We start from the raw sequence: 10,803 nt of genomic DNA, 5'->3' as shown, positions 1-10,803 counted from the left end.
GCAGGACTTTTACTTTCTGACCCCTGGATTGTCCGCCTCTGATTACCAGTCTTCAAACTTTTCAAACTGTTAGATATGAATGATATCTTTATAGAAATAATGAATATATTGTATAGATTAAGAAATGCTGGAATAATAGTTAATTTTGTTTGGGTTCCAGCGCATGTTGATATACCAGGAAATGAAAAAGCTGATAAAATGGCTAAAGAGTCACTTAATCTGAATACTCCTACTATTTCAGTTTCACTAAGCAGGATGGAGGGGAAAGTATAATTAAAGAAGCTTGCAATTGGAAATGGCAAGGGAATTGGAATGACTGTAAAACAGGAAGACATTTTTATAATATACAAAACAGGGTAAGTCAAAGCAAAATGATACTGAACTTAAGTAGAGAAGATCAGGCCATTTTAACAAGACTAAGGATGGGTCATACAAAACTTAATTCTACACTTCATATAATAGGGAAACACAGTACTGGATTATGTGAAACATGCCGAGTAAAGGACACAGTTGATCATGTGTTGTTACTCTGTCCTAGGTATGAACAGGAAAGGAATGAACTACAAAGAGAATTACAGAACTTAGGGTGTAATGAATTTTCAATCTGCAACATATTAAACACAAAACAAGGATGTGGTAAAATAATAAAGACAATTTTAAAATGCATTAGGAATAGTGGATTTAAGAATAGCATATAGAATTCATAATATATACCTAGACTGAAATCACTTCACACTCCAGCACAGGAGGTGGCGGTATGCACCTTTAAAGCTGGTATGCGACCCGCCAATAAATCCACAGAAGAAGAAGAAGAACTCCGCCCCTCACTTCCGGTTCTGTGGCATGTGGCTCTGAAACTGCTGGTGCTGCGGGTCTGCAGCTGGATACTATTGGCTTCATCCTCTTCCCGCAGTGTTCTTCAAGGACCCCCAATCAAAAGTGAAAGGAAAATAATTGGGACTCCATTCCGGGCATTTAAACCCTGAACCTGAGTATTTAAACGGCGTTCTATTTTGAGGTAAGTTCAAAACGTGTTATTCATTTTAGCATGTAGCCTAGTTGTGATGACTTGCTACCAGCTAAGCCTATTTATGTCCTTGTTATTTGTTAAGCTGTTAATAAATGACGACTATAAGGATGATTTGTGTAGAGAAACGTATTGCTTGTCATAGATATGCTTTATATTGTCATATAAAAGTGAGCTGCTAACTTTATTTGTTTTTTGGTCTTCGTTACATTTCAAACCATCATTATACTTCGACAGCTTGTATAGCTCATGACAGAAACGTCGACGATTAAATTACTTGCGTATTTAGTCAGACTCACTCGTTAAATAACAATTATAAATAACAATTGAAAGTCGTTTATGGTGTTTGTGACGTCGTCGAAATTTGACACAGTTCTTGTGAATTTGATCATATATTTCTCTGCCTGCACACTTTTAATGCACAGAAACAAGATCAACATTTGATTGTTTGCATTAACATTTGATTTGATTGTTAGCACACTTGTAACAACGCGAGCAAACGTGACGCACGTTGGTTGCAATGAATCCCTTAGAAAAAGAAGCCTTTTTAATTGTAATCCGCTGTACTAAATACTGCTACTGCATCCAAATTACCACGCTAGTTCTTCAGTTATTAGAGACTAAAATGGAGATCCCATCAGAAAAATACGTAAACAGTTTAGTAGAAACGACCAAAGTTACCATAACAACAAATGCTGTTGAACTGGTTGTGTCTCAATCTACTGGTAAGGGCTCTATTTTCGGTGATATGATAACGTCAATACTGGTATTTTAAACAGCAATAGAACTGATATTTTTCCCATGAATGCACATTTCAGACATCTTTTTTTTTTTTTTTTCATTAAAACCTATAGGTTAATTGAGTGAACTCATTATATTCAAAGGGTTGCTTATGACATATTTTCAATTAAAATATTAAATATGTAAATAACCGTATTTAAGAATAATTTTACCTTTCGGATTAATCTCTTTTACTGGGATTGTGACGGTGAGGAAATGGAAATTTTCCCACCGGTTTAATCAATGTGTGACAACACTGGGGGGTGGGGGGATTGACTTTCACTTTCAGATTAGCGGCAATTCGGCGTCGATTCAATTCAAGCAGCAACAACAAAATACAACATCGAACTCATAGAAACTAACGGGTTCCAGGCCAGGATGACCAATCATACATTTAGGTGGATTGTGCAGCTGTTGTAATCTTCTTAAAACCTTGAAAATGCGAAAAGATAACTGACACTGACAAAATGACAGCAGAGCAGCAGTCCATTTCATGTAGGCATTTTGCCACAATTGTTACAAAGACACCTGCACCAGGAACATTTGTTCAAATTTGTTCAAACACTGGTTGCCAATTTCAAACAATAAATGGCGGTGCACACATACATTGCAACGACTCGATGTGACCTGTCCTTCAACTCCTGCTGGAACCATTATTTATGGTGTGACATAACTTCAGTGTTACAGCTACTTAGTTTTATGTATTTGTATTGACGTTCGCATTACTTACAAGTCTACATTTACCAAAAAAAACAAACAAAAAAACACATTTTGCGTGACCATTAATTGTACCATAGACATACCCCCGCTGTCAATCAACTGTACTTAGGTAAACACCAGTACTGTACCCGGCCAGTAAAAAATAAATAAATGTCTTATTTTTGATAAATGTCTGCTTTTTCTTTTGAAATATAATTTAACCCTTTAAGTTTAAAATATTCTTGCTGAACCGCCAGAGAGAAGCTGTGTCTGAAATCGCTCACTCGTTCACTCATTCACTAATCCCTATATAGTAGATGGCAGTTGAGTGGACTATATCAGGAAGGCGTGAACAAATAAGTGAACGGATTCGGACGGTGACGTATACACTGCGCGTGAGACTTGGAACTGTTGCAAAAACATTGCCATATGTACTTTTATATTACATGTACCTTATTTTTGAAAATAATATTAATAGCAATAACACTCAAAATGACTTTATATTGTAATTATACATACCTTTGCGTCAGCTTAATTGGTTTCATATAGGGTATATTATTAATTTGTTTTGTAATGCTTATGTTCATAATCATTAAATACTATTAAAATACAAAAGAACAAAAATAAACACACATCAACACGTTCATAATTTTATGTATTTATTATTTTTGGTATCTTGACACTCTTCCAAGCAGCGTTTTGAGCTCAGATAAGATAATGGTCGTAGGGCGCCCTCAGTTGACCGTTAATTTTACATCAGACTGAATACTGTACCTACTGTGATTAACGAAAATGTTTTAATTATCCACCAAATTATCATCATTTTTGTTAGTTAACAACGATGCCACCTCAGTAAATTAGTAAAATATTAAACTGACTTATTGCCTACATAACATATTTTAAATATGTAAGAAGTATGCAGAAATAATAAAGATGTAAACGGCATCTCTCATTCAAAACTCGCTCGCTCCTGCTCTCTCTTCCAGCTCGTCGCTAACTCCGCATTGCATTGTGGGAAATAGTGCTTCAGTGAGTGTACATCGGTATACACTTGAAATCAGAATGAATTGTGGGTAAAAAGTAGTGGACGAATGTAGGGAATGAAGACATTCACTCAGAATTCAGACAGCACTACAAAATGGCTGACACCCGATACTGCACTAAATAGTGGATAGGGAGCGGTTTCGAACACAGCTTGAGTTTTTCAGAATGAGTTTTTAGGTGTTATTTTAGAATATTTCCCCTTATTGTTTCCGTGGCGATGCATCATTCTTGTCACGTGACACACCATGACCACAATAACATTGTATGACAGATGTATCGATTTATTTCGTTTTTCCTTTTTTATTCAAAATATTCACAAGCTTGCTTACAATGTCATCAACTATCTGATACAACAGCACATGAATTCATCAGTTTCTCTCAAAATACCCAAAATACATGTTAGTAAGTGGCTGGTGAACTGGGAGAAAGATAGCGTGAACTTTATGGTTACTTACACCATGTGTGTCTGATATGAATAAAACAAATTATATTTGAATGGATTGTTATTGCTGCTTCCATAGACATCAGTGTGTATTTAAATGTCTGAAACCTAAAATAAACATTGTGTGGTTGAAAACACTGCATAGTTGTGATTATATGATAAGTGCAGAGTGCATCTCAGCGCCAGCCAAAGTGCGAAAGCACAGTTTGAATTTGGCAGCTATGTAGCATCACTGAATGTTCTAAAATCCCATATGATGGGATTTCCCACAGAAATAAAAGACTGTACCACTCAAAAGATTAAACTCATGTTTCTACATAAAAGGTCTGAAATCAATCTCTTCACACTCTAGAAATGATAACAGGAGCACAGGGCCTCCAGAATGAGTTTCCATGAAGATAAAGAGAAGGAGGGCACTGCCTCGAAATGGAGTTATTCATCTCCTGCCTTCAATAATACAACAGTGACTTCTGACCCAAGGTATGACACTAGCTATGTCTGCATTTGACATACTTTTTAAATTAAATATACAGTGCATTCTAGAAGCCTGTGGTTGGTGAGTGTGAGTGGTAGGGTTGGGCCGATAGACGATGCCATCGTCCATCGCCGATGGGCTGACAGACATCACGATGTTAAGCTGACATCGTGAACCCCCCCGCCCCACCCCCGTTCCCGCAATCCGCCTCATCCCAGTTCCGTGTTCGAAAAGGAAAAGAATGGACGTGAGCGGTGGCTACGATCAAATCTCACGTCTGGTCTCAGCTCGTGTACGCCAGGTTTTCAGTTACCTGAACTTGTGGACACTCTTGATGCATTTTATTTATTTTCTTTATATCTTTATTTGATTGAATCCATCTGATCGCACAGGCGCCTCACGCACACACAAACAACATTAGTTCTAGCGTTGCCTGACATTTCAGCCATTCATCATCAAACTAAAATGCAGTCAACCAAACATAAAAGTACCACTGTTTATTTTAAAAGATCCGCTGTAAAATCAGCGTGCAGCGCCCAAACAATAAACATTTTTGCTCACGTGAAGGATTTTACACGGATATTAGAACATGACTGAAGTATAAAGCCATGTTTAGGCTACATAATGAATAATAGTTATGCAAACAAATGTTACAAATATGGCAAAAATGGATACATTTGGATTCTTGTGGTATGAGACAGGCTCATGAGCCCAATGCCGTTTCAGTATTGCTTGACATTTGTATGCTGTTTATAATTAATGCTACTATAGCCAATTTGGTAGACCTCGCCCAACCCTAGTGAGTGGTGTCCTATGACACAATGACGCAAAATCCAGCAGTGTGTCTGTGAAGAGTAACACATCTATGAGGAAGCCCCCTGCCTTCAGTGATGGAGCAGTGACCTCTGACTCCAGGTAAGACACTAGCCATTTTTGAAAGCGCTGGATTTTTTTTTTTTTTTTTTTTTTTATCAAAAGTGACCGTGTATTCCAGAAGCCTATACATGGTGGTAAAGAAGTGTGCTTTCATCTCAAAATCCAATTAGCATGAAGATAAAAATAATGATCACTCGGATGTTCATCACAATACAGAAGAACTGTCACTACTTTCTTTTCATTGCAGCTTTAATGAGTTTGGAGCATGTAGACGGAGCATTATCTGTTCAATCCTCTATTTAACTCAACATGGTTACATTTTAGGGATGGGCATTTCCCAAAAAAATTCCAAAGGAATATTTGTTTATTTAAATGAGGTTTAATGAGAAAGACGTTATTTTTAATTAAGTTTTTGTCACGATTTCTGAACAAGCTTATGATTAGCTGTTACACAGCAATGTTCTACGTTACGTTATATCACAAGGTTTTATTTTGGTTGAAAACATGTAAACACAAAAAAATACATAAAAAAAAAAGCATTCAAGATCAAATAGAGCAAACGGAAAAATCAAGCAGACTGTGCCAATTACAGTACAGAACGTAGGCTACATAGAGTATACTCGAGTCGGCCTATATTTATTGTGTTTGCAGTGTTTCATGTATTAATTCTGAGAGAAACAATAATATCCACATGCTCGGGTGAAAGTTTGTTCCTCAGTCTGATAACAATAAGAACGCGCTGACAAAGATAACGTGTGCTAACAGTTTCTTAGCGCTTTGTGTTAAACCTCTCTCCCTCGAGGAACCTTATGTCTCAAGATCATTTGGCTATCAGATGCGCTCTCTTCTCGGCTCAATCAGAGTACAGCTGCACTTACCTGCAGTCGTGAATGCAGTGATGGACAGCTGTCTACTCAGTCGACTGTGTTTGGATTTCATGTGATTTCTCATTGTGGCGGTGATATGATAAATCAGGTTCACTAATTCATTTGATCAGAAGTAATTACATTTTGTGAGATCATTTAGATCAAAGTAATTCCAAACTTTGTGAGGTGGATGATGACATTCTGTGATCAAATACTATCAACTGGTTAACACGCTCCACAGCGCACCCAGTGCATTTAGTTATAACTGCTTAGGATTCATCATGGATTCCCTGCATTTACGGCCAGCAAATCAACACCCAGTAAAATTCGAAGTGTTTTTATTATTCTAATAATTTCAGACCGAATGTTCGACTATTCGTGCACACCCCTATTACATTTGCAAGCTTTTCATCAGTTTGAGTAAAACACTGCTGTGTCGTAGTTCTGAACAGCAGCATATCAAGTACCAAAATATTAAAAATAATGTTATTGTTCTGTTTGAAGTCATTGGTATTGTAGTATATTTCCAACACCTGTATATCACACAACCTTAATCTGTAGTGCATTCAAGTTATATAGTATTTATGTGTAAAATGATATTTTGATTTTTTTTGTTGCTGTATTAACAGGATGAAGAGACAGAGATTGGAGTCTCCAGAATCCAGTGGTGTGTCTGTGAAGAGTAACATCTCCATGCATTGTCCCCCTGTATTCAGTGATGGACCGTTGTCCTCTAATCATTCGTTAGTACAAACTTTTACTTGCTAATTTTTGTTCTGCATCTTGGATGAGTAATAATGTAATAAATAACATTAAATGTACTCTAAGGGGCTGTAGATGTACGTTAAGCAGGCAAATAGAGAGCGACATGCTCATTTTTTCCAGGCATGTTTGCGATGCAGCTAGATGAAAACATCTAAACGTTTCAGAATGCGCAAGTGCACCCCGCACAGTGTTGGGCAGTAACACATTACTTAGTAACGCGTTACTGTAATTTGATTACTTTTTAGTAACAGTAACTTAACGCGTTGTACTTTTCAAAATAGTAATTAGAGTATAGTTACAAGTCGAGGTCTCTATATGTTACAGCCGTGTTACATTGCTGACAGAATGCAGTGTTTTATAATCTAGATTGTAAAAAGGATGTAGCACACGCACTGTTGAGTCAAGTGCCAGTGGATTAGACACCTGCGCCCGCGAGACCCGACGCAACAGAGCGCGGCGCGAGACAAGATGCTGGTGTGGCGGGTGCTCGTGTGTGTGTGCGTGATGCGGGAGAATAAAATGATTCACGGGACTCCCGCAAAATAGAAATATCTAAACATAAAATATCTAAAACAAATAAATTGTTATTCATCCATTGCAAAAAAGCAACATGAACTAATATAAAATATAAACGATTAACAGGTGCAAGCATATGCAGAGTTTCTATTTAGGCTATAACACGTGTTTGCAGCGTTGAGCAATGCAGTGCTGAAATTTGCGTGCTCACGAATCCTCTCATTATAACACACAAATTGTAGACATTATGAAAGATTCATTATGTATATATTTATTGTGTTATAACAGAGGTTTGTGAGATTGCGATAAACTGAGATGTCTTTTAGAGATTATAAATGCAGTGCTCTTTGCTGGCATTCTGCCATCCAAACCATGCACGCAGCAGCCGCTTGCTTTAGTTAAACATAACAGTGTTCTGTGAATGTTGATGCTTTAATAACAAATATTTATCGGGAGCGTGTATGCTGGGATTTCATAAATTTCATGGAGAAAAAAGTAACGTAACTAGTAATGTAACTAATTACTAATTACTTTTGAAATAAAGTAATCAGAACAGTAACGTGATTTCTTTTAAAAGGAGTAATCAGTAATCAGATTACATTTTCAGAGTAACTTGCCAAACACTGACCCCGCAGCTCATGTGACAAGAACCAACCAATCAGTTTTACCCTTTCTGTAACAACACTGAAAGCTCAGCCAAGATGGAGGAACATATGATCATAACTGTACAAAGATAACCATTTAAAAATAAATTTAGTAGCAGAGCTACTGCAAGTGATTCTGCAAGTGCTGGAAATCCATTTATCCTTCCCTGTAAATTCTGCGTTGTTATGGAGAACATCCACATATTTTTAGACACGACAGGGGTTGGGTATCGAAAACCGGTTCAATTTTAGAACCTGTTCCAAATTTCCAAGAACCGGGTATTCGATAAGACGCGTGCATTTCGATTCTGCTTAACGATTCCTGCGTTCGCATTGTAATGTGATTTAAAACGATTTAATTGCAGGAAGGGAAAGAACTTGCGCCTTGTTTGCCTGCAGCGCACATGAAGTGCAAGCGTGAGCACAGAGAACAGAGGTCGCGGTACGGGTTCCCGGTTTGTGTCCGTTCTCGAACCGCTCCGTGTATTTCCACTAGAAAAGGTTGTTCCGGGCCGAAATGGTCTTCTTTCATATTTGTCGACCAATATGCAGAAAACCCTGTCAGTATATCATCATAAACACAGCCGTTTTTGTCTTAAGTAAAAGTAAACAGATGAACACATGTGTACAGTATTTTTAGATCCGCGTGCGTTCGGTGTTAAAGAGACCGCAGCCTAATAAAAGTGCTGCCTGTCATTAATGTTAATCAAAGAACAAAAGAAAATCATTCACTGATCTTGACTGAATATATTTAATAACTTTATTCTAGATTTTATTTATTAAAAGAAAACACTGCAGTGTTTTTAAACTTTTAATTACAGTTTCTGTACCTGAAATTTGGTTCAGTTGTATTTATTTATACTATTGCTAATTGATTTGTTTGTTCCTATTTTATTACTGACTGTTTACTTGTCTTTAACACTTTAATATTAGAAATTTATATTAATCTAGCTGTTTTTGCTGTGGTATTTGTTTAAAATCATTGGCAAAGATCCTCTTGCAGTGTCCTGTAGGCTGTTGATTTTGCTCATGTTATTCAGCTGCACCAAAATGCTTTGTAAAAAGACACAGAATAAATGTTTGACATCTAAATGTTTGACTTAATTTTTTTTATATATTGGATTTTTTATCTTATTGGAATCGAAACTAGGAATCGATAAGCAGAAACGGAATTAGAATCGATCAAATTAAAATGATACCCAACCCTACAGGTGAACAGCCCCTAAGTGCTATTTCAAACATTCACTGCATAACCATGTCCAGTATTCCAGTTCCCTTCCCCCAACCAAACTTTAAAAGTATGTACATTATTCAATTAAAGGGCACCTATTATGCCCCTTTTTACAAGATATAATATTGGTCTTGGGTGTCCCCTTGGGTGACGCGTATACGTCTCTCTGCATTGCATACCTACATCAATAAACAGATGGTAGAAGCAACATGACTGAGAGCGAGAGAATCGGTGTTCAGCTCTATATATGGGAAGCAAAATGCACTGAAAGTGGGACGAAGTTACAGAGCTCGCGCCACGCTGACCTGTCATCAGTGTGGCTGCGCTACCGAATGGACAGTGTGGCACGAACTAATCTCACAAGCGCGGTGCTGATCAGTTAAAATACTTCGATAACGTAAGCACACAAATATGGTCAAAACTGTAAGCACTATGACATGATATTCACAAAGCAGTCTGGAGTGAAATGACTTGTGCAGACATACACGTATGTAGGTAGATTTTGAGGTGCATTACCTTAAAAAAACAAGTAATCAAAGTGTCCTCAGTGGCTCAGATGTTGGGAGAAAATTAAGACTCTTATGTTCAGTATTACATCCAAACACAGAGGATCGGGATTGCTTACGAGACATTTTTTACATTACAGCTGCTCGAACGCGGAGAAAATGGAGGACAGCCACTGAAGGCAGAAACTATAGCAGAATAGTAGTAGCACTACAGCAGTGATGTCACATTGCATAGAAAACCAAAACGGCAGGCCTAGTGAGACTGATTTGTTTTAATATGGATTAAAAAATAAAGGATGCAATTTACTTTTTTTGCTGCTTATTTTTTTCAGCAGGAGGGAGATACATGAACAGATCAGATCTCTGCCATCCTCTACATCTCACTCTCAGACCCACATCATGCAGGACAACACAGAAGCAGTCATGCATAAACACACACTAGAGACTAGAGACTTGCAGACATTCAAAGACCAGCACACAACCAGTATGAAGAACAAGTATGAGAGATTATTTGAGGGAACCAAACTCCAGGAGAATGAAAGCCTCCTGAACAGGATCTACACACAGCTCTACATCATAGAGGGAGAGAGAGAAGGAGTGAATGAAGAACATGAGGTTTTACAGATGGAGAAAACAGCCAGAACACAACACTCACAAGACACTCCAATCTACTGCAATGACATCTTTAAAGCCTCAGCTGAAGCAGGATCTGAGGAGAAAGAGCAGATCAAGACTGTTCTTACTAAAGGTATCGCTGGAATCGGAAAAACCATCTCTGTGCAGAAGTTCATTCTGGACTGGGCCGAGGGAAAAGCCAATCAAGATGTAGATTTCATGTTTGTGCTTCCATTTCGAGAGCTGAACTTGATCCGAGATCATCAGTACAGTCTTCACAGACTTCTGCTGGACTTTCATCCTGAACTTCAAGATCT

At 37.7% G+C, this 10,803-nt stretch overlaps 1 protein-coding gene across 1 annotated transcript in view; it reads left to right on the top strand.

Moving 5' to 3' along the window:
- The first annotated feature begins 845 nt into the window (after window positions 1–845).
- The window catches only part of LOC107573578 (NACHT, LRR and PYD domains-containing protein 3-like), a 21,487-nt gene continuing 11,529 nt past the window's right edge, over window positions 846–10,803 (top strand). The window contains exons 1-4 of the mRNA XM_016260008.1: window positions 846–1,018; window positions 4,345–4,472; window positions 6,839–6,952; window positions 10,204–10,803. Of these exons, the coding sequence (XP_016115494.1) occupies window positions 4,375–4,472; window positions 6,839–6,952; window positions 10,204–10,803 (812 nt within the window). The 5' untranslated portion in view covers window positions 846–1,018; window positions 4,345–4,374. The remainder of the gene's footprint in view (window positions 1,019–4,344; window positions 4,473–6,838; window positions 6,953–10,203) is intronic.

This window comes from Sinocyclocheilus grahami, unplaced genomic scaffold (assembly GCF_001515645.1).
Source record: "Sinocyclocheilus grahami isolate Dianchi unplaced genomic scaffold, SAMN03320097.WGS_v1.1 scaffold1980.1, whole genome shotgun sequence".
Classification (NCBI taxonomy): Eukaryota; Metazoa; Chordata; class Actinopteri; order Cypriniformes; family Cyprinidae; genus Sinocyclocheilus; species Sinocyclocheilus grahami.
The sequence above is the reverse complement of the archived record's forward strand: the minus strand, read 5'-3'. Positions and strand labels throughout refer to the sequence as shown.